Raw genomic sequence first — 24,723 nt, 5'->3', positions numbered from 1 at the left:
TTCATTCCCATAACCCAAGAATTGACTGGAAACTGGGTTCTGTTACCAGCTGGAGCGAGGAGTGTCATAAGTCCTGTCTTGTCTCTGCTTGTGTTTCTGTTTCTGAGTCTGTGTTTCAGGGGAAAGCAGTGGATTTGTCTACCGTGCCCGCGGAGTACCACGACCTGAAGGAGGTGTTCAGTAAGTCGCGGGCTGATTCTCTTCCTCCTCATCGTCCCTATGACTGTGCGATAGACTTATTGCCAGGTACGTTTCCGCCTAAGGGCAAATTATACTCTCTGTCTGTTCCGGAGATGGAGGCCATGGAGAAATATATTTCTGATTCTCTGGCAACGGGGTTCATTCGCCCTTCCTCATCTCCAGCGGGGGCGGGGTTCTTTTTTGTGGGGAAGAAGGACGGATCCTTGCGACCTTGTATTGATTACCGAGGGTTGAACAACATCACGGTAAAGAATACTTATCCTTTGCCGTTGATGTCTTCAGCTTTCGAGAGGTTGCAGGGAACGTCCGTTTTCACTAAATTGGACTTACGTAATGCATATCATTTGGTTCACATCAGGAAGGGGGATGAATGGAAGACTGCGTTTAACACCCCTCGTGGCCATTTTGAGTACTGCGTGATGCCTTTCGGTCTCACGAACTCGCCGGCAGTCTTCCAAGCACTCGTTAATGACGTGTTGCGAGACATGGTAGACCAGTTCATATATGTTTACCTGGATGACATATTGATTTCTTCGTCTCTCCAGGAACATTTGCAACACGTACGACGAGTGCTTCTGCGGTTGTTAGAGAATGGGCTTTTTGTCAAGGCGGAAAAATGCGTTTTTCATGCACAGTCTGTTTCTTTTTTAGGACACATCATTTCGACTGAGGGTGTTCGCATGGATCCTGAGAAAGTTAAGGCTGTGGTAGATTGGCCATCCCCAGAGTCTCGCAAGGCCCTGCAGAGATTTCTGGGGTTCGCCAATTTTTACCGGCGTTTCATTCGCAATTTTAGCCAACTAGCCGCACCTCTGACCGCTTTGACCTCCCCTGGTTTGACGTTCAGGTGGTCAGACGCAGCTGAGGCTGCGTTTGCCAAACTGAAAAGCTGCTTTGTTTCAGCTCCCATTCTCGTTACCCCTGATCGTTCACGTCAATTCATAGTGGAGGTCGACGCGTCAGAGGTGGGGGTAGGAGCAGTGTTGTCCCAGCGCGCATCCTCAGACGGAAAGGTGCATCCTTGCGCGTATTATTCCCATCGTTTATCTCCTGCGGAAGTTAACTATGACATTGGCAATCGAGAGTTGTTGGCGGTCAAGCTAGCACTGGAAGAATGGCGTCACTGGCTTGAAGGGTCGGGTGTACCTTTCATTGTATGGACGGACCATAAGAATCTCGAATACATTAGAACTGCCAAAAGACTTAACTCCAGGCAGGCTCGGTGGGCATTGTTTTTCGGTCGTTTCGATTTTACACTTTCTTACCGGCCGGGTTCCAAAAACATCAAACCCGATGCTTTATCCCGTCTTTTTGAGCGTTCCGATCGTACTGCTACTCCCGAGCCCATTTTACCGGAGAAAATCATTATCTCCGCGCTCAGATGGGAGGTCGAATCGAAGGTTTTGACAGCCTTAGAAGGGGTAACGCCCCCGGCTCGCTGCCCACCGAACCGTTTATTTGTGCCGGAAGGGTTACGGTCAGACGTCCTCCAGTGGGGTCATGGTTCCAGTGTTGCTTGTCACCCAGGGGTTAGTAGAACTAGGTTTCTAGTCAAGCAACGATTTTGGTGGCCTGGTATGGCTCGTGACGTCCACGACTTCGTCTTGGCTTGTTCGGTTTGTGCCGTTGGTAAGACTTCCAATCGTCCTCCAGATGGGTTACTTTTACCGCTGTCTGTCCCTTCGAGACCCTGGTCCCACATTTCGCTAGATTTTATTACCGCCCTCCCACCCTCTAAGGGTAATACGGTGATTTTGACCGTAGTGGACCGGTTCTCGAAGGCGACCCATTTCATTCCCTTGCCCAAATTACCATCAGCCAAGGAAACAGCGGTAGCTGTCATTGACCATGTCTTCCGAATACATGGCCTCCCGACAGACGTGGTCTCTGACAGGGGTCCCCAGTTTGTGTCCAAATTTTGGCGAGAGTTCTGCAAATTGCTAGGGGCGACTGTTAGTCTTTCATCCGGGTTTCATCCCCAGAGCAACGGTCAAACCGAGCGAGCCAATCAGGACGTCGAAAGGGTGTTGCGATGTCTGGTTTCCAAGAATCCTTCGTCCTGGTGTCAGCAACTCTCAATTGTGGAGTACGCACACAATTCTCTGCCAGTGTCATCTACGGGCATGTCTCCATTTAAGTGTAGTTTAGGGTACCAACCACCTAATTTTGTCAGTACTGAATCCGAGGTGTCGGTTCCCTCCGCAAACGCACTAGTCCAGAGGTGCCACCGCACCTGGACCAGAGCTCGCAGAGTTCTGCTCCAGGCAAGGTCACGCACCAAGGCCAAGGCCGATCGCCACCGGTCGAAGCCTCCCCGATACGTCGTCGGTCAAAGAGTGTGGCTTTCAACCCAGAATATTCCGATGCGTTCCGTCTCGAATAAACTTGCTCCCAAATTTATTGGCCCGTTTTCTGTTACCAAGATCATTAATCCGGTAACAGTGCGTCTTAGCCTTCCTCCTGCGTACAGGAGGGTTCACCCCGTCTTTCACGTTTCCAAAATTAAACCGGTGATTTTTTCCCGACTTAATCCGCCTGCCCCGGTTCCCCCTCCGCCTCGTATCGTTAATGGGGAGACCACTTATTCGGTTAACCGTATTCTGGACTCCAGACGGAGGGGACGCAGATTTCAGTACTTGGTGGATTGGGAAGGTTACGGTCCGGAGGAGAGAAGGTGGGTTCCTGCTCGGGACATACTGGATCACCGCCTTATTGATGAATTCAATCAGCAGGTAAAGCAGGCTGGGAACGCCGAGGGGCGTTCCTAGGGGAGGGGGTACTGTCACGGTAGGAAAATCCATTGTTTTCCTCCGTGTCATGTTTGTGTGTGTGTGTTGTTCACTTACCCTGCCATGTGCTCGTTAGAGCAATCCCTGTCACCTGTGTGTTGATTGTCTCGCTCCAGCTGTTCATCATTACATCATCTCCATAAGTACTCACCTGACTTTCTGTTCCCTGCCAGATTCTATTGTTTGCTCAGTCTCCGTGTTGCTTGGTTGTTCCGTGTGCATTGGATTACGTGTTTCAGTTTGGATGTGTATTGTCGTCGTCGTCTTCGTGTGGATGTTCCGTGTCAGTCTGGATTTCACCACTGCTCACCACTCCACCAACGTCGCACTCAAAACACCAACTTCCACCGTAGTCATCGTCACCATTGCCAGCAACAACACCGGACTGGATTACTTCCGCATTGACATTGAATACTCTCTCTTTGTTTATATTTAATAAACATTGTTTCATTTTACACCTGCGTTTGCTTCCGTCTTTTACAAGTCATTACACAAATGGGACCCTTTGGGCCAAACCATATGGGTCCAACATGGGCAAACACAATTATTCCCATATAGGTTTCTTATATAGGTCCAAGGTGGGACCCACAAAAGTCATAAGTATATGGTGTTTTGCATAAGAAAACACATATGGGACCCTTTTGGCTAGGGATGTCCCAATCAGGGTTTTTTTGCCCTCGAGGCCGAGTCCGAGTCATTTGATTTTGAGTATCTGCCGATGTGACGGATGCAAAATTGAACACACTCACACGTGGGGGTTGGTTTTTCTTGTTTTTATCTTTTGATAGAAAAATGAAATATAAATCAAAACCGGCTGGTGACCTGAGTACTGCAGACATTATAAAAGCCGCAGCAAAGACTCTCAAATCTGCTACATGTAATAAAACTTGTCTTTTTCACACAAAATACATGGTAACATCGTATAACATGAAACTGTAACTCAATATTACTTTTGCACATAACACAATATGTGATAAATCATAACCAGAAATAAACATGAAGGTAACATACCTTTGATAGAAAAATGAAATATAAATCAAAACTGGCTGGTGACCTGAGTACTGCAGACCTTATAAAAGCTAGAAGATAGAGAGTTCACATTCACTCAACTCATATTATAATTGTTCAATGTATCTTTAGACACAGATAAGTCCTACACATGTGACACACAATAAGGTTCAGTACATTTTCACTCTAATAACTATTTTAAAGCAACACTATGTAGTTTTTTTACCTTTAAATAATGTCTCTAAAATTATTTCAGTGATAGAACAACTTTTAACTGGACAAATTGTACTGTTGCTGCAACCTGAGCAGCCTCCTAACTGCTACAAGCACACTCTGAAAGTGGCGGTGGAGGGTAGGAAACACAGCCCCGCCCCTCCCCCTGCCTGCAGAAGAGTATCTGATACCAGGCACTGTTGTGCTTTTCAACCACATGGGGGAGCTGTAAGTCATTTTTACATGGAAACTACATAGTGTTGCTTTAACAAAATAAATCTATTAAGTATATGTTCATATACATGTGTGTGATCAATCACATCGAGGATGTTCACAAAAACCACATTATTTCCACAATTATTTTATTATGAGTTGGAGCCCTGAAAATCATACCTACCCGCAGCAAAGACTCTCAAATCTGCTACGGTAAGGAACGCAACGAGGGACAAAATACAATATATGCAGTACCGTCACTGGCCACAGGAGGGGAGCCTCTGAGCACACAAACCATTATAATGTCTTATTTTATGGAATTCACACATCTAAACTCTTTAACTTAAATGTTATTTTTCACCATGGGCCAGGGGGGTATTGCACAAAAGTAGAATTAAGAAAGCCAGGATAACAGAAAAGGCCCAGCTTGACCTAGTTTAATCAGCCCATCCTGGCTAAGTCTGTTGCACGATTGCTAAGCCAGGATGAGAACGTGCAGCTATGTCAAGCCAGGTGTAGCTAGCTAGGATAAGTGCACGTTCACGGAATTCTTAAACAGACCACGGGATCGATCACAGAATCACTGATGCAAAAATTGATAAAACTCATAAAAATTCATCATGAAACTGCAAACACTTAACTACTACTATGTGTATCTACAGTATTTGATGCAAAAAAGTGTGCATTATCTTAAAAAAGCTATTTATTTCCTATAACAATTTATATTTGGTGAAACTAAACAGAAATCATTGAATTATTATAAGATTTATGTACAGGATTTGACCAAATGAAGATTTTTTTTTAAGGAAAATATTAGGAAAAGGCAACAATAAAAATGCCACTGCTAAAAAGCAAACATGCTAAAAAGCCCTCAATATGGGATCCTTCAGTGCATACAAGTGGATTTCAACCCCACCCCCAAACTAAAGCTTCCAAAAATACTACATTTACTGTGAGCTTCATAAAGTTTTCAAACAGTTGTGTTCATTGACATGCTATAAAACACTGAATAGTATATTCTGGATTGTTTGTGAATAGCCACCATGTTCAAACAAGGCTGGTTTGGACTGGACTATTGGGAAGTAAGATGGTAAGTCCCTTGAGGGGGCCAAAAGGACATCTGGAAGATATGTAGATGGGCATGGGAAAAATGAATCATGTCTTCTGAAATTAATTTACTTTCATGCAGGATACTTCATTATTGCATGCTCCAAAAAAGCAGCACTGACTATTTTCATGTGGGCATGAAATAAGAAAAAAATTAAGGTACAGTATGAATACTATCCTCTGACCTCTCTATAGAGCATCAATATATGTAAGATCTGTGAGGTGGACAGCACTATAATTCATATTCAAACATAAACTCTGGGATGTAATACTAGCATCTTCAAGTGAAATAAAGACAGAAACTATAGACTTACAAGTTTAATGAATGGGAGAGTTAAAGTCATGTCAAAAATATGCTCATATATGAATATGTAACCTATATGTTAAATATATTATTTGATTTACAATGTGTTTTTAATTATGTGTCCATGCAGCAGATTTGACAGATATCTGTTTTGTGGATCATTTTAACACACTGAATTTTGATAAAGCATAATTTGCATATTTTTTAAGTAATAAAGTATCTTTTGACATTTTAAATATGTCAAATTATGTGTTTAATTAGAATAACATGCACACTGTCATATAACTATTGAGATTAAAATACAATTTGTAAACTTACTAACTTTATTAAATAAAATAGCATGTGCATAATAATTTGGACCATTCATCACAATTTTAACATTAAAGATATCTGGCACAGGGGTGGGTGCAGTCCACTGCATCCAATGACAACAGGGAAAGCTGTAACAGAAAATAATGCATGTTCTACTACCCTAATGTAACACTTTATGGACTAATCTGTTTATGTTACTTGCAATCTTGTAGAAGTGATTTCAGTGCTAGACTGACATTTCTTCACCTGAGAATCTGTACCTCTCAGTCAGATATTTCTCATGCCTTAATGCTAGTCTACATATGTACTTAATTAAAACCGCCTTTCAACTTCATCTGCCATTTCTTATTTCAACAACTGTATTAATAAATATATTCATCAAACCCCTGACAGCAGTCTTCATAATAACACTAAAATAACAGTATGCATACTTAGATAAATTACAGTATATCTAGTATTTTAATGCAGGATCATGAAGTGACTAAAACACATGAACATCTACTAGGATTGAAAGAGGAACTAGCCGATTAATCTGAAATGGTATAGTCTGCTATACCATGCTGCAGATGTTTTATGAGTCTGTGGTGTTTAGCATAATTTTTTATGCAGTGGTCTGTTGGGGAATTGGTATGAAGGTGGTGGACAGAAATAAACTGGACAAATTAATAAGAGGGGCTGGCTCTGTACATGGTAGCCTATAGAGCTGGACTCTGTTCATGTTGTGGCTGAAAGAAGAATACTGTCAAAACTAAATTCAATTCTGAGCAATCCCTTTCACCCACTACATAGGATGCTGGCCGACCAGAGAAGTCCTAACCCTAACTGAGCATTTTAGAAGATCCTTTACACCTGTGGTCATTAGGCTTTATAACTTTTCTTTGTAAGTGCTAGGACAATTCATTTAATTCAATTAATTTTTTTACATTTCTTATCTATTAATTTTTAAATCATTGATGGGCATATAATTATGTTTTTATTTCTTTTCTTTTTTTCATTTCTTTCTTTTCTATAATTTTAACATGAAAGCAATGTCCCCCCGGGATTAATAAAGTTCTTTGAATTGAATTAATCACTAGGATTAATCTTAGCCTGGTTGTTAGCCTGCTCTGGAGCAGGCTAGCTGCAAAGAGTAAATCTCCATAGTAACTTCATCAAGATGAATTTAGCCTCCCTTCATGCAACCGAGTCAGGGCTAAATTCAGCCAGGATAACTGGAAAATCCCAGCTTAATCCCTTATCTTGCTTTTGTGCAATACCCCTCAGTTGTTCAAAAGTAATCCATTTGGATTTCGGCTATCGGATTAGATAAAAATTTCAAAATGGGTTGTTCAAAACAAAATAATGGATTCTGAATTTGGATTGGATCACAAAATCCAATCTAGGTTTTGATCTGGATCAGATCTTCACTTTGTGTTGGTCAAAACATTAGTAAGATTGGGGCAGTTGTTCAAAAAATTTAATCTGGAATTTTGATCCAGATTTGGAAATCCCATGTTTTGCTATCCAGGATCCGAGGGGTATTGCACAAAAGTAGAATTACGAAAGCCAAGCTAACAGATCAGTCGCGGCTTGACCTAGTTTAATCAGCGCATCCTGGCTTAATCCGTTGCACGTTTGCTGAGCCAGGATGAGAACGCGCGGATATGTCAAGCCAGGTGTATATAGTTTGGATAAATGCACGTTCACGGCATTCTTAAAAAGACAACGAAATCGATCACAGAATCATTGATGCAAAAATGGAAAAAACCCGTGCGGCATACTTTTCACCTAATGAGCAACAGCTTCTTATGGAAATGTATGAAGAAGTAAAACATATAATATGTAAAAAAGGCAATACAGCTGCTGTAATAAAGCAAAGAGAGAATGCCTGGCAAACAATAGCGGACCGATTAAATGCGTAAGTAACGTTAATCTAAATAACCAGTGCTCCACTGAAACCCTCATAATTAAAATTCAATGAGTTACTTGTCATTTCCACAAAAGTTGTATACTTTGCATTAAACGTTAGCAGTGGACATGCAGTTAACAGAATAATTGCAATCACTTATTTAATCTATTTAGTTTCTTTTATGTCTGTAATCTGTTTAATATTTCTGCTCTTATCTATTTGTATGTAGTTTTTTTCTAATTGATTCGATGCAATCTATAATCACATTATTTTTCTCTATTTTATATATCTAAGAATTTTATCACTTGTATCTATGTTTTCCTCTTAAAGAACAAACATGTCTGGCCAAAAAAGGACTTGGCAGCAAGTCAAGATTAAATACAAGAATATTTTGCAGGCTGGTAAGTGACTCGTTTGTAAAAAAAAAAAGTAGGTGACGTGTTTGCTGACATTTTATTGTCTCTGCTGATTTAAGCAATTAAAAAGAAAAGTCATATATCTGGTACGGGGGGTGGCCCTCCTACCCAAGACTTCACCACAGCAGAGGAGCTGGCCCTGGATTTAAATAAAGGAAAGCCAGTGATTGAAGGGATCCAGGGAGGGACAGCCACTGATTCTGGCCCAGCAAGGGATACTGGCCTCTTCACACAAGGTACATTATTGCACATAAAAAACATTGCAATTTATATTTTGTAATATGGACTGTGTGACTTTGCAGCATCTGGTAACACCCTTACACTTTTGGAGCCACCAGACTATGATTCGCCGGTGAGTACTCTCTATCATAGGCTTGCAATGTCCTGTCAAAAATATCAATACAAGTATTGAATATGGCAGAGAGAAGGCACATCTACAGCAGTGGAATGCACTTCTGCCGATGATGAGACCGTGTCGCTGGACTCCAGAAGGCTCGAGGTATCATGTCAATTTTGTGGCCACATTTTTTACTTCATAATGCATAAGAAGTCTGGGAAGTGGTACTAATAGAAAATCACTTGTTACAGGATACTGACATTGGACTGCCTGATAAGCAGCCTGGTAACATAGTGAGTATTGCCTAAAGTAAATTTAAATTACGCAAAAAATCTGATGTGCTAACTAAAAGGTGTTCACAGAATTCACAAACTGTCAGATCTCTCTACACGACGCATCTTAAGAGACAGATCGAGCTGACAGAAGTCAAGATTGATGTGAACAAAAGAAAGCTGCAGGACATGGACCTTGACATGCAAATTAAACGCAAGACACTTAGGAAACTAGAACTGGAAATCCAGAAACTAGAAAGAGAAGTAAGTGACTTCAGTTCACACTGTAACCATGACTGTAATACAATGTATTAATCTTAATTTTTTTCTCTCCAAAGCTCCAAGCTGACAAGTGATAACAGTAAAATAATAAAAGAAAGAATCCAAAACCATTGTGGTCTTGTGTTGTTTTATGAATGTCAAGTACACTTTATAGTTATTGGTCCAGTGAAGTGGAACTAGAATTTGGGAACATAACCACAGTGTGTGGAACTGATGCCAAATAAAATGCATGTACACATGAAAAAGTTATATTCATTTTTCTTTATTATGGGCTAAATTAACTGAAATAATTGGCAATGTATTGTTCCCTGACCAGTCTGCCGTTTCTGTTATCTGGGAAGATGGCAGCATTGTCCCAATCAACATGCAAAGCAACTCTGGGAGCCCTCTCTTTTCGTAGGGTGGCAATATTGTGCAGCACTGTGCAGGCAACAGTCACATCACATGCTCTGTCTGGGGAGACCCTCAGGTGGTACAGGCACTGAAATCGTGATTTCAGGAGGCCAAAGGTCATTTCAATTCGAGCCCTGGTTTTGGCATGGGCATGATTGTAAGCTTGCTGTGCTGGGGTTTGGGGGTCTGCAAGCGGAGTCATTAGGAATGTTTCACAGGCATAGCCTTTGTCTCCCAGCAGCACACCAGAGAACTCACCTGAGAATGCAAAACATTATTCTTAGAAGTAGCTACAGTAGCAGAGTTAATCTTCTGACTGTTGATGTTGAACGTGTTTAAAAAAAATGGGGTGGCTTACCTAGAGAGAGTCTCTGATAAATTCTACTGGCCCGAAAGATTCGGGAGTCATGGACTGAGCCAGGCCACTTTGCTTCTAAATTTGTGATCAGGCAGTCAGCATCACAGATCATCTAAAATATATGGCCTATTAATGTCATTTAATGCACAAATAATTTCTGTAGCTGACAGTAACCTAAACTCATTTTTACCTGAACATTGATACTGTGAAAGGATTTCCTGTTAACATAATCTCCCTCATGTCCCCCTGAGGGCCGTTTGATACGAATATGGGTGCAATCCACTGCACCAATTACATTAGGAAAAGCTGTAACCCAAAATAATGAGTGTCATACTGTGACTGTGCTAGTGTAACACATTTTGTAGTAATCTGTTATTATTTGTTTTACCTGCAATCTTGTAGAACTCCTCCTTGATGTGGATGAATCTTCTGTGACCAGGGAAGGTGATAAATATGTGCACAAGAGATTTCAATGCCAGACCTACATTTCTTATTGTGCGGCAAATAGTGGCTTTATTGAGGTGCTCTGCATCACCGACAGAATACAGAAACATGCCACTTGCAAAGAATCTCAGTGCTACGCAGACCATCTGTGGGACAGTGAGAGCATGGCTCCGTGCTGTCCTGTGCTGTATGTTTGGACCCAGCAGCCTACACAAATATCTGATGCCATCACCTGAGAATCTGTACCTCTCAGTCAGATATTCGTCTGAAAAGGCCAGTGGGTCTGCCCTATCTCGGAAGACTCTTTCATGCCTGAATGCTCGTCTGAGTATTAAAACTTCCTCATCAACTACATCATCCAACAAAGGGCAAGCCATTGTAAATAGGAAAAACACAAATCTTTAGTCTATATATATATATATACACACTACATATTGACCTCGTTACGGACTTAATTGAAACCACATTTGCAACGTCATCAGCCATTTCTTATTATCTCATCAACTGCAATTAAATATAATATATAGATTTTTTCTCATTCTATATTCCTACTCTATACTTGCATATATAAATATACATAGTCTATATTCTATTTCTCATAGTCTACTACTAAAGCACAGTTTTTATACATGTGTCTTACATTGTGTGTATGTGTCTATGTTTGTGTATTTGTGTAGGCCTATAGTATAGTATTTTTTTTTGCACTGTGTTGGCATTCATTGTGGACAGCAAAGTGAGATTTGCTCAGGAAAACCTTCTTTCCTCACAGGGTATGTGAAAATAAACGTAAAAAAAATATATATATATATATATATATATATATATGTATGTGTGTGTATGTATATATATATATTTGTGTGTGTGTGTGTGTGTGTGTGTGTGTGTATTAAACCTCTGATCACTAGGATTAATCTTAGCCTGGTTGTTAGCCTGCTCTGGAGCAGGCTAGCTGCAAAGAGTAAATCTCCATAGTAAGTAACTTCATCTAGATTCATTTAGGCTAGCTTCATGCAACCGAGTCAATGCTAAATTCAGTCAGGATAACTGGAAAATCCTAGCTTAATCCCTTATCTTGCTTTTGTGCAATACCCCTCAGGTAAACCATCTCACTTTTGTCCTGGTTTTTCAAAGCAAAATTGGATTGGATCACCCTGATCCAGATACACACTTTTTCAGAATTTTACAGACACAATTGTGAATAACATTGAGAATGAACCACAGCATTCTAGTTCGATCATGCAGGTCAGATCACGTTTTGGCCTTATCATTAGACCTGTTGACAGATTAATCCATTATTAGGTCAGTAAAGGTTATGGCTCAAGATACAAAACACAATGTTCAAGCTGTTTGTAAATCTGTACGTAAAGTTTTGTCTGGTTAAGACGCCATTTGTAATGTGCAATGGTATGTTGAAATGTTTTTGCTTGTTGGTGTTAAACAATAGTACTGAAGGAACATACCTGATGAATGGGTGGCCTTACAAACTCTGATGAGATTATATGCCTTTGTCTTTTTGTTTGAGTAAGGTAATGATCAAATGTGTATGGGAAATATTTTGGAATGTATGTAGATGTTCTACTGTCAGTAGCTGTTGGGAGAGCTTAGCGCTACTCTCTCATCACTTCATCCTTATGGGATAATTGTATTTTTGACGCTCCTTTAACAGGATATTGTTCCCATTCTGAATGTTTTTTTTCCTGCAAGTTCATGATCTATTTGTGATACTGCCATACCATTATTTTATGTAATTCAGTGAGGGTGGATGTAACAGGGGGCCAGTTGTCCAAAAAGTTTAATCTGGATCAAAATGAGTGTAATCGGAGTGTAATCATATACCCTTAAAGTTACATGTTACGATGTAAATAGTCCTCAGATTGTATATTATGTTGTATTACTAGACATTCATGCGAAATCTGATGTAAACAATATAGACTATACATCTGGATTGAATGGGATCACATGTCAATGTTAACTATTAGCTATGTAAGAAACAGCAGATAGTTTGGTTTGTATGGGGTCACTAAGTGTTTTTACTTGAAAAGACAATAAAACAACATACATTTCCCTTACTTTTTATTTCAATTTAACATTTAGTCTGTTCTTCTGGCCCTCAAAAACCAACATAGAAAGACTGTACAGTATATTCATAAAAAAAAAAAAACAGTCAACCGGCATTTCTACAAATGTAAACTACCGGATATTTAGCCTCTTTATGACTTAATTTATGTTTCAATGTGTTCTTTCTATGTTGGTTTTTGAGGGCCAGAAGAACAGACTAAATGTTAAATTTAAATAAAAAGGGAAATGTATGTTGTTTTATTGTCTTTTCAAGTAAAAACACTTAGTGACCCCATACAAACCAAACTATCTGCTGTTTCTTACATAGCTAATAGTTAACATTGACATGTGATCCCATTTAATCCAGATGTATAGTCTATATTGTTTACATCAGATTTCGCATGAATGTCTAGTAATACAACATAATATACAATCTGAGGACTATTTACATCGTAACATGTAACTTTAAGGGTATATGATTACACTCCGATTACACTCATTTTGGGCTAAATTATCACTTTTATGCGGACGACACTCAGATTTATATTCACTCCAAGACTAATCATAATCTGGACCTTTCTCGTTTGACTCACTGTATTGCTGAGATAAAATCATGGATGTCTCAAAACTTTTTGTGCCTCAATAGTGATAAGACGGAGGTCTTGCTTCTTGGCACCCCTCACCAGCTTCGCAAAGCTGGCTCACTATCGCTAAACATAGATGGCTCTGTCCTGGAAGCACAAACCAAATTAAAAAACCTAGGAGTAATCTTTGATTCTGGTTTGTCTTTTGACCCCCACGTTCGTTACACCGTTAAGAACTCATTTTTTCATCTCAGAAATATCGCTAGACTTTGTCCTATGCTGTCCCGCTCGGTGACTGAAAGGCTTATTAACACTTTTGTGTTCTCTCGCATTGACTATTGCAATGCACTTCTGATTGGAGTTCCTAAAACCACACTGAATAAACTACAATATGTGCAAAATTCAGCTGCTAGGATCCTGACTGGAGTCAGGCAAAATGAGCACATTACACCAATTCTCAAGTCCCTGCACTGGCTTCCGGTCAGGTTCCGAGTTGATTTTAAAGTCCTCATGCTTGCATACAAGGCACTGCATGGTCTTGCCCCCCAGTATCTGTCAGCACTTTTAACTTTTTACACACCCACGCGTCACTTGCGCTCCTCACAGGCACGACTATTAGTAGTCCCACAGTCACGGCTGCGCTCAGTAGGGGATACGGCTTTTTCGTCGTACGCACCTAGACTCTGGAATGCACTCCCTCCTTACATCAGAGACGCACAGAACTTTAGTAGTTTTACATCTCTTTTAAAGACTCACTTTTTTAGGATAGCCTTTTTATGACCCTTTTATTTGTTGTGTGTTCTTACATGTATGTATGCATTACTTGTCTCATTTTTACATGTACGTATGCATTTACTTGTGTTATTTTTACATGTAGGTATGCATTACTTGTCTCATTTTGTGTGCGTTGTTTTCTTATTTTCTGTTATGTAAAGCGCCTTGAGAAGCTACTTTAAAGGCGCTATATAAAAATAAAGTTGTTATTATTATTATTATTATTATTATTTTGATCCAGATTAAACTTTTTGGACAACTGGCCCCCTGTTACATCCACCCTCACTGAATTACATAAAATAATGGTATGGCAGGTGGAGTATCACAAATAGATAATGAACTTGCAGGAAAAAAAAACATTCAGAATGGGAACAATATCCTGTTAAAGGAGCATCAAAAATACAATTATCCCATAAGGATGAAGTGATGAGAGAGTAGCGCTAAGCTCTCCCAACAGCTACTGACAGTAGAACATCTACATACATTCCAAAATATTTCCCATACACATTTGATCATTACCTTACTCAAACAAAAAGACAAAGGCATATAATCCCATCAGAGTTTGTAAGGCCACCCATTCATCAGGTATGTTCCTTCAGTACTATTGTTTAACACCAACAAGCAAAAACATTTCAACATACCATTGCACATTACAAATGGCATCTTAACCAGACAAAACTTTACGTACAGATTTACAAACAGCTTGAACATTGTGTTTTGTATCTTGAGCCATAACCTTTACTGACCTAATATGAATTAATCTGTCAACAGGTCTAATGATAAGGCCAAAACGTGATCTGACCTGCATGATCGAACTAGAATGCTGTGGTTCATTCTCAATGTTATTCACAATTGTGTCTGTAAAATTCTGTGAATGAGGTAGGGTAGACAGGACTGTCTCACTGTTCATTGTATGTGAATCTGAACTGCTGCTTGCATTGTCACCAGAAACAAGCTCCCTTGTAGCACTTGACCCTTCAGGTGTGTGACATTCTGGTACAGCAGGAGTGACTTTAGCTAGAGGGTCTACCTGAACTTCAGTTGGGTTTTGGTCAGACTCATCTGGGACAGATCTTACAGGTAACTCAGAGACCCAACTTTTTTCTGACCTGTGGCTGGGTTACAGATCTTTTAAGTGTGAGTGTCTGGCTTACAATCAACCACAGTGTAGACTGTCGACTCCCATCTGTCAGCGACTTTCTTTTTACCTCTTTCAGTTTTATTTGCAAGGAGCACCTGATCACCTATCTCAATGACCAGTCCTTTCACTCTTCGGTTATACAACTCTGCATGTCTTTTCTGCTCCTTTGTTGCATGTTCTTGTGCGATCTGCAATGCTTCTTTCAGATCTTTGGTCAAATTAGACACAAACCTGTCACAGCAGGTTATGTCTGAATCACTCAGAACAGAGCGAAAAAGAACGTCAATGGGCAGGCGGGGCACGGCCCAAACATCAAGTAAAATGGGGCATAACCTGTCGTCTCATGGGTTGTGCAATTGTACAGAAAAGTAAGTGTCTGCAACCGTTTAGGCCAGTCCCTCTTTACATCTGGAGCTCGTATCATATTTCCGAGAGTTCTGTTAACTGGATTGACATTTGCGCACATAGTCTCTCACATCATGATCCATGTTCAGCCAAAAGAAGCGGTGTCTTGTAAGATTAACACTCCGTGACTGACCCTGATGACCACAACTGTCATGAATTCCTCTCAAGATCTCAGTCACCAAAGAGTCTGGGACTATGAACTGATGGTGTTTTATTCTTGATAGCTTGTCACTAGACACTCTGTACAAGATGCCATTTCTGATGACAAGTTTCTCCCAGTGTTTTAGATACCAAATGACCACTGCTTATTCTTGTGCTCTTTCTCTCCTCGAAGGTCTACGTCGACGTTCAGCATAATACATGACTCGAGACAGAATCCTATCATTGAGCTGTTTCTCTCGTAGGTCCTGTTCTGAGTAAGCTGGTAATGTATCCTGTCCTACAGACATCCTCTGAGGTAAGAGGTCAATGACGGACATAGCTCACGTCCTGGCACCGACGTTCCACTCAACATATGAGTTCAAGGGAGGGTCACGTGACCTGTGAGCATGATGGCAGCATAGCGTCTCTGCTCCGCTAACCCTACTCGTTATAATTTATATCTCCAGGATTTTTGTTAATATTTAGACACGGTGTTGTTTGTTTTGACATTGGATATCATCGATATGACGTCTCGTCAAGGTAAATCGTCCGGTAGGCAAGTTCAGCGCGACCAAATGCACGAGGCGGACAGGACCGAGGAGGCCCTCGCCACCATGATCGCCTCCACTATGGAAAAACAGCAACAATTCATCGAAGCACAGTTTAAATCTCTGCAAGACAGGCTGGATAATATTCAGTCGGAGCTCTCCAGCTGTTCAAATGGGGTGAGAGAGTTACGTGACCGATATTCCAGCCTGAGTAGCCGTGTTGGCAAATCTGAGAAAAACTACGATAGGTGCGCCACCAGATTAACATCATTTGAGGAAAAGTTAGCGGATTTAGAAGACCGAAGCCGCAGAGATAATGTTCGCATTATAAATCTCCCGGAAGGTGTGGAAGCTTCGAGGATCATGACATATATTTCGGAATCTTTACCTGTATGGTTCCCCTCGCTGATCGAGACCAAACCCGAGATCATGAGAGCTCATCGCATCGGCCCTCCGAATAATTCTGGCAGACCTCGCACTGTAATTATGAAGATGCTACGCTTCACTGACCGCGATTTAATTATCCGGGCATCGAGGAAATCTCCAGTTAAAGTCGACGGGAAAGAGGTCAGATTCTCCGCAGACTACAGTCCGTACACTGTTGACCGGCGGCGCTCCTTCGTGGAAGTTACCAAAAAAGCACAAAAATTGGGCTTTCAGACCTTTCTGCTGTACCCTGCGCAACTGAAAGTAATACGCGGTTCGGCTCAACACATTTTCAAGTCCCCAATGGAGGCCGAAGACTTCCTAAGCGATTTCTCAACTCCGGAAAGTGATGCAGTGTAAAGTCTCACTCTTACAAATCAGAGGATTTGTTTTCTCTCTCTCTCTAATAGCGAGAGTAAGTCAATATGTACCTCGCACATCACGGTTTGATCGAGCCTCATTTGGTAATAATTGAGTAGGGAGCAGTAAATGTGTGTCTGCCGCCCTGCTCGGGGTCACGTTGTCCAGTAAATGGTTATTATATCACCCGTTTGGTGGTTTATGTTTGCTGTGTTTTTGTTTCAATTTTTATGTTTTTGTTTTTTTCGGCAGTTGCCTTGTTGTATTTATTTTCTTTAATTGTGGGAAATTTGGGGGATCATGGCGACCGGGGTGGGTGGGTTCTCTCTCCTTGTTATCTCTTATATACCGGTGGTGCCTTTGATTTGCTGCTTCTGCATTTTTTGATGATTGATAACACTTAAGAGTTAGATTATGACTTCGACAAGGCTTCATATAATTACTTGGAATGTAAATGGTCTGAATAACCGCATTAAACGCACTGCTTGCCTGGATTATCTGCATAGACATCAGGTCGATATTGCACTTATACAGGAATCACATTTGGAAAAAATAGATGTTAACAAATTCTCTAATAAGTTCTATTTTGTGGCTGCCTTTTCCTCATTAGATAGCAAGTCCTGCGGTACTTTGATTTTGTTGAAACGTAAACTTTCATTTAACATCTTGGAGAGATATAGCTGTGAGGGGGGTAGAATATCATATATTAAGACGGTTATTTCTGGTAAGAACATTGCCTTCATTTCAATTTATGCCCCTTCTCATTTTGATTCCAACTTTCTCCCTGATGTTACAACGATCTTACTGCGTATTCAAGACTGTTTTTTAATTATAGGGGCAGATATGAATGCTGTTGTCAACAACTCTTTAGATCGTTCTTGTGTACAGAATTACCCGGCGCAACTCTTATCATCCAATGATTTATCTAAATTTATCTCTGACCTTAATTTGAACGATATATATAGATCTTTTCACCCCACAAAGAAACAATACACATTTTACTCGGCTAGACATAAAAGTTATTCTAGATTGGATTACTTATTGCTGTCTAATGTTTCATGCTGCAAAATACACAGTGTAGATATAATAGCATGTTCCTTATCAGATCACAATATGGTATCATCTAAAATCTCTATTATGGCTACATCTACTAGAGCATCACGTTGGCGTTTTAATATCACACTATTACAAAACAACGACTTCTGTACAAAGCTCAAGGAAGAGTTGAATTGGTTTATACAACTAAATACTGGTAGTGTTGCCGATCCACGTTTTCTCTGGGATTCCATTAAGGGCCATATACGTTCTGTCTCTATTGGTTTTGCATCCAAATTAAATAAATCCAGATTGGAAGAAATAAACATCCTGGAGGAAAAATTGAATAGATTAGAGTCTCAACAGCAATCATTATATTCAGAGAATGCTCAGAAAGAAATTAATGCTATGCGTTCAGATCTAAACTCGCTATTAAGACACAGAGCTGAATTTTTAATGCATAAAGTCAGAAGAACATACTATTTTAACAGTGCTAAACCCAGCCACCTCCTAGCCCTCAGATTAAAAAATGATGAAAAATATTCTAATATTACAGCAATTCAATCTTCTCAGGGCTTGACAAGTGAACCCAAAGTTATAAATACAGAATTTAAACACTTTTATCAGAATTTATATAGGTCGGACGTGGTCTTTAGTGAGACTTTATATGATAGCTTTACTAAAGACCTGACACTAACATGTCTTTCTGAGGCAGAGGCCACCTCCTTAAATACTGCAATTACATTGGAAGAACTGAGGGATGCGCTCATGCTCATGAAAAAGGGAAAAGCTCCTGGGTGGGACGGCATCCCCCCTGAGCTATATCTCGCCTTCTGGGATCAGTTAGGGCAGCCCTTGTTAGATATGATTCATTATTCGGTACGGGTGGGATCATTCAATAATAGTGTTAATATGGCCATTATCACTGTACTACCTAAACCTAACAAAGACCTGACTCAATGTGGAAATTATAGGCCCTTATCACTTTTAAACAGTGATGTAAAATTGTATGCTAAAGTTTTGGCCTCTCGTTTAGAGATATTTATGACTAAATTAGTGCATAACGACCAGACTGGTTTCATAAAATCTCGCCTCGCAACTGATAATGTCCGCCGACTGCTACATATTATTCAGGCGGCTACAGGAATAGATATATCATGCGCAACTTTATCTTTAGATGCGGAGAAAGCCTTTGATAGGCTTGAGTGGCAGTATCTCTGGTTAGCACTGAATCGTTTTGGTTTAGGCAATGATTACATTAATATGATTAAAGTTTTATATTCAAACCCATCAGCTATTGTTATGACATGTGGCATTATGTCTTTGAAGTTTCCTATTCTACGTGGTACCCGTCAAGGATGCCCACTCTCACCACTTTTGTTTGCCCTCTCCCTTGAACCCCTTGCACAGAAAATCCGCCAACATTCTTTGATCAGCCCTATTACTTTTAACAACAGCTCCCATAGGATCTCACTGTATGCTGATGATATCCTACTATATGTTAGTGACACAACTAAGTCTATTCAACACATTTTGTCAACTTTTAATACATTCAGCCAGTTTTCTGGATACAAGATTAATTGGAATAAGTCTGCCTTGATGCATCTGAACAACTCTTCTTTAAATTCTGTTCTTCCCTCATTTATACCAATTGTTAGTAGTTTCAGATACTTGGGTATAGATATCTTCCCCTCCCTGCACACTACGGCACTGAAAAATTTTCAGGGTATATATAACAGAGTAGAAATGGACTTAACTCGTTGGTCAAATTTACCTATATCGTTACAAGCCCGGGTTGCTGTCATTAAAATGGATATTTTACCTCGCATAAATTTTTACTCCTCCATGATACCTTTACCTCTACCATTAGATTATTGGTCTAAACTACAGAGAGTTGTATCCAAGTTCATATGGAACGGCAAGTCCCCTAGAATAAAGCATCAAACTCTACATCGTTGCAAAGAAGCAGGAGGTCTGGGACTACCAGATTTTAGGCTCTATCATTGGGCATTTATTTTACGACCTCTAACAGTATGGCTAAATCCTGACTCAACAGTATCTTGGCTACCGATTGAGCTAAGTTTGGCACTGCCCTATAGATTACAGGATTTGATATACTGTAATATTCCAATGAAGTCTGTTAAACGGCGCCTTGGACCAATAATAGCATATCTTATCTACATATGGCGGACCGCCTCAAAAATTTCTAAGAACGATCTCAAATGGCATTCCAATTCCCCGTTATTTCATAATCATAGACTTCTCTCTGACAGTAAACCTTTTGTTTTTCCTCAATGGAGTACCAGAGGGATTAATGTCTTGGCTGATGTTTGGGGGGACAATGGTTTGCGATCGTTTAATGACCTCCGTGCAGAATATAACCTACCAGGCAACTCATTTTTTTTCTATTTACGTTTGAGATCTGCCATGCGTGCATATGGGGTCCCGTGGGGCTCTAATATTCCTTGCCTTACTTTACACAGGTTGTTGACCTCACTTGAGGGTACAAGGGGTATGGTCTCTTCCCTATACCTGTTATTTTTAGAATCCACTTACAAAAATCTGCCAATCAAAAACATTTGGAATAGAGACACTAAGGAGTTGGACTCTAGAGGGAGTAACAACATATGCTGGGACACAATATGGTCTAATCTTAAATATGTCTCCAGAAACCTTAATCACCAACTGATTCATTTCAAAATGATTCACAGAATGTATTATACCCCTAGAAAGTGTTTCTTAATGAAAACCTCCACCTCTCCAATATGCAACTTTTGCTCCACTGGAGAACTTGGCACATTTATGCACATGTTTTGGGACTGCAATAAAGTTAACATTTTTTGGAAACAAGTAATCATTACCCTGAAGGACATTCTGAAGGTAGTAATACCATGCTGCCCCAGACTTTTGCTGCTGAATGATGACTCTTCTTACAACTTCTCGCTAACCCAGAAAAAAATGCTCTTCTGTGGTCTTACGGCTGCCAAGAAAATGCTCGCTTTACATTGGAAACCCCCACATTCTTTAAATTGGACCCATTGGATGCAATCTTTCTTGGATATTGCCAATATGGAACTTTCAGTGGTAAGACTACATGGTGCTTCTCAAAAGACAATTTCAGCCTGGTTAGAAGTTATTTTAAAAATTAAAGAGCAGCTGTAAAACTTTAACCTTGTCCTGGTGGTCTAGGACTGCTCAATTTCTTTCTTTATGCATGCAGTTGTATATGCCTTTTATCTTGCACTACCTAGAAATTATTTTACATATAAATATATATATTATATATACTGTATATTGTTTTATTTAACCACTGAGAGATGGGGTGGGTTTGGTCGCCTGGGAATATGGGAGGGCAATTTGGGAAAGGAAAATGGGAAAATTGTTCAGAGTATTATCTGTATTTTGGCAATCCTTTTGTACGGTGAAACTCTCTAACAATAAAAACTTTGATCAAAAAAAAAAAAAAACATATGAGTTCAATACAGCAGAGACGTCTACTTCTGGGATAGTCAGAAGATTTTGCGGAGTTTTATACTCGCATGACAAGTCTGAAATAAGGCCTCTCTGTCTCCTATCCGAATCACATGAACGTTTAAAGGCCTCCTGCACTGATCCAGTAGACATCCCTTTTGAATCGGTCAGAAGAGCCCCGTATGGCTCCATGAGTAATCTCTGTGTGACATCCGTTTTGACAAAAGGAACCCGGCTTAAGGCATCAGCGACTGTGTTTTGGGGACCAGGCACATACTTTATACTGAAGTTGTAGCTAGCCAATTTAGCCACCCAATATTGTTCACAGCAATCCAGCTTGGGTTTGGTAAGTATGTGGGCCAAAGGATTATTGTCGGTCAAGACGGTGAATTCGTGTCCTTTGAGCCAATGACTAAATTTATCACATATTGACCATTTCAAGGCCAAGAACTCCAATCGATGTACTGGGTAATTTAGCTGTGAACGGTTAAGGGACTTACTGGCGAAGGCTACAGGCCTGGCTTTTGTTTCCCCTTCCGGGACTTGTGAGAGCACAGCCCCAATACCGTCTAGAGAGGCATCCGTTGCCAGTATGAATGGACGATTAAAATCTGGGTGGGCAAGGACAGAACTCTCGACCAATGATGTTTTTAACCTCTCAACCGCCTGGTCTTGGATTTGTATCCAATCACTGGGCTTCAACTTCCGTTTTTGACAAATCTGATTCGGCTTCTTCAGGGGCTTTGTCTTAGTTTTCTGACCCTTCAGAAGACTGAAAAGTGGCTTGGCTGTGGCAGAATAGTTTGGAATGAAGTGCTGGTAGTAATTCACCATTCCCAAGAGCGATCTTATTTTTTTCTGGGAAGGGGTTAAGCCATCTGGCTCCATTAAGTCCACACTGCTCAGTTTAGTAATGCTTTTGACTTTACTTGGATCTGTGGAGATCCCTGTTTGGTTGATAACATGCCCAAGGAACTTCACTGACTTCCTCAGCAGGTAACATTTTTTTGGAGCCAGCTTGAGATTGTATTTGCGGAGTCTGCCGAACACCATTTCCAAGCAATCTAGTGCGGTTTTCTCATCTGGCCCAAAGACGATCAGGTCATCCAAATAACACAGGAGACTGAGAAAATTTTCATCCCCGAAAATGCTGGTCATCATCCGCATGAAGCTTCCTGGACTGTTGCAAAGGCCTTGTGGTAACCTGTTATACTCAAAGAGGCCCATAGGTGTCGTAAAGGCAGCGAATTTGCGGTCCTCTTCATGCAGCCTCATGTTATAGAACCCGGACGTCAAGTCCATTGTACTAAACAAGGTGTTCCTGCCAAGTGCTGCCAGACAATCTGCCTGGTGTGGTGGGGGTGCGCATCTTTCAGTGTTCGCCTATTCAACCAGCGAAAGTCAGTGCACACGCGCAGGTCTCCGTTTTTTTTCCAGACCAAAATGAGAGGAGATGCATACTCGCTAGTAGATCGCCTAATTATCTCCTTCTCCTCCATTTCAGTCAGCACCTGCCGTAGTTTCTGATATTGACTGGGTGCCACTCTTCTGTATGGCAGCTTGAATGGCCGGGTGTCTGAGAGGTGTATCCTGTGTATGAAGCCTTCAGCTTGATCACAATCAAGATGATTATGCGAAAAGATGTCTTCGTAGCTCACAATCAGGTTTAACAATCTTTTTCTACAAGCATCTGAGACATCACAAGAGTCAACATCAAGACTGTCCAGACCGACCGATTTGAGTTGCTCGCTTGCGGATGGCACTTGGGCCACATCCTCAGACAATCTTGTATGGTAGGTTGCCAGGTGAGAACTGTCAGAATTAGTCTGCTCGAAATCTTCAAGCGCTACACATGGATAGAGGTCTGCAATTTTTGCATTCCGTTTTAGTACCACTGGTCTACCTGAAGTATTGATAAGCTTCAATGGGACCCATCCGTCTCCCCACAGAGATGTGATAAGTCTAGCAACCATGACGCCTCTGGGAGCAGAGTGAGAAGATGTAGGCTCGGTCATAACTGCGCTTCCTGGGGACACAACAGCAGATTTGGGTAGCTTCCCCCATACTAAGTACTCACGGCCTAACTCGAGATAGACAGCTGAGTTGCATCTTACTGTCCCTATTTTCTCTGGTATCTCTTCTCCTCTCCAGCGGTTCAATCCAGCTAGCATTGATAAGAAGCTCTCACATTCAGGGACAATTGAAGTTGGACTAGACACAGCTTGCCAAAATCCATTGCGCATTTTGAGGTATCTGAGAATGTGTTTTATAACATTAGTCCCAAGTATCAGCTCATCATGTTGTCCTGAAACTACTAAAGTAGGTACAATCATCTTAACACCATACACTTCCATGGTAAGATTGAATGATGATTTGGGTTTTACGCGCAACCCTCCACAGCCTACAAGGACGACATTTGTGTCAAACTCTCCGCATTCATTCAATACACCAGCTGATTTCAGTTTCATCTCAGCAAACTCATTCATAGTGCACAAAGATGGGCTTAAATACATTGAAATGTATTTCAAATACAAATACAAAATACTGTGTCGAAAAATGTATTTAAATACAAATACAAAATACTGTGAGGAAAAATGTATTTAAATACAAATACAGTATTTTGTATTTTGAAAATACACAAAATACATGTGAAATTGGTGATTCAGTGCTGGGTCTATTTCTGAATGCTTAGAAACTTTCATTTTATTTTACGTACCTCTTGCTTTCCCCTGCCCTGTAGGAAATAAAAAACTAGAAAAAAAACTTGGCAACACTTTACTTGAAGGGGTTTGCATAAGACTGACATGACACCTTCATAATCATAACATGACATGTGTCATGAACATGAAGATTATATGCACATTTATGACAACTGCCATTAAAGGAGCATTTCACCCACAGAAACATTGATATTTATTGAAAGCGCATCATATTTGTAGTCGAAATGTAACATACATTTTGAATTTGGTGCCTATTTGACCAAGAAAAAGGGTGTTTGTAGTCTCACTCCCTCAACAAAGATATAGCACTTCCTTCTTTCAATGATGCAAAATGATGATTTTTACATCATTGAAAGAAGGAAGTGCAGCACTGAAATCTGTATTTCTCCTGTCTCAGTGGCAACTGAGGAAACGATGCACAACCATTCAAAAACATGACTGGGGTTCTAACTATACAAAGATTAATCCAAATGGGTGAAGTGTCCCTTTAAGTGTCATTTACTCAATTATGTAATATTTAATG

At 40.5% G+C, this 24,723-nt stretch overlaps 1 protein-coding gene across 1 annotated transcript; it reads left to right on the top strand.

Moving 5' to 3' along the window:
- The first annotated feature begins 7,665 nt into the window (after positions 1-7,665).
- On the top strand, positions 7,666-9,417 carry LOC141353331 (uncharacterized). The gene is made up of 7 exons (XM_073859865.1): positions 7,666-8,044; positions 8,366-8,436; positions 8,511-8,687; positions 8,754-8,803; positions 8,873-8,950; positions 9,040-9,081; positions 9,151-9,417. The coding sequence occupies exons 1-7, from the start codon at positions 7,884-7,886 to the stop codon at positions 9,373-9,375; spliced, it is 804 nt and encodes a 267-aa protein (XP_073715966.1). The 5' UTR covers positions 7,666-7,883; the 3' UTR covers positions 9,376-9,417.
- The last annotated feature ends 15,306 nt before the right edge of the window (positions 9,418-24,723 follow it).

Source organism: Misgurnus anguillicaudatus, chromosome 3 (genome assembly GCF_027580225.2).
Source record: "Misgurnus anguillicaudatus chromosome 3, ASM2758022v2, whole genome shotgun sequence".
In the NCBI taxonomy this organism is placed as follows: domain Eukaryota; kingdom Metazoa; phylum Chordata; class Actinopteri; order Cypriniformes; family Cobitidae; genus Misgurnus; species Misgurnus anguillicaudatus.
The sequence above is the reverse complement of the archived record's forward strand: the minus strand, read 5'-3'. Positions and strand labels throughout refer to the sequence as shown.

What these genes read in the sequence shown, in the direction of transcription:
- LOC141353331 (XM_073859865.1), top strand. Translation starts at nt 7,884, where the DNA reads ATGGAAAAAACCCGTGCGGCATACTTTTCACCTAATGAGCAACAGCTT. An exon ending in ATAGCGGACCGATTAAATGC is followed by an intron (nt 8,045 to 8,365) that starts GTAAGTAACGTT and finishes TTCCTCTTAAAG; the next exon opens with AACAAACATGTCTGGCCAAA. An exon ending in ATAAGCAGCCTGGTAACATA is followed by an intron (nt 9,082 to 9,150) that starts GTGAGTATTGCC and finishes AGGTGTTCACAG; the next exon opens with AATTCACAAACTGTCAGATC.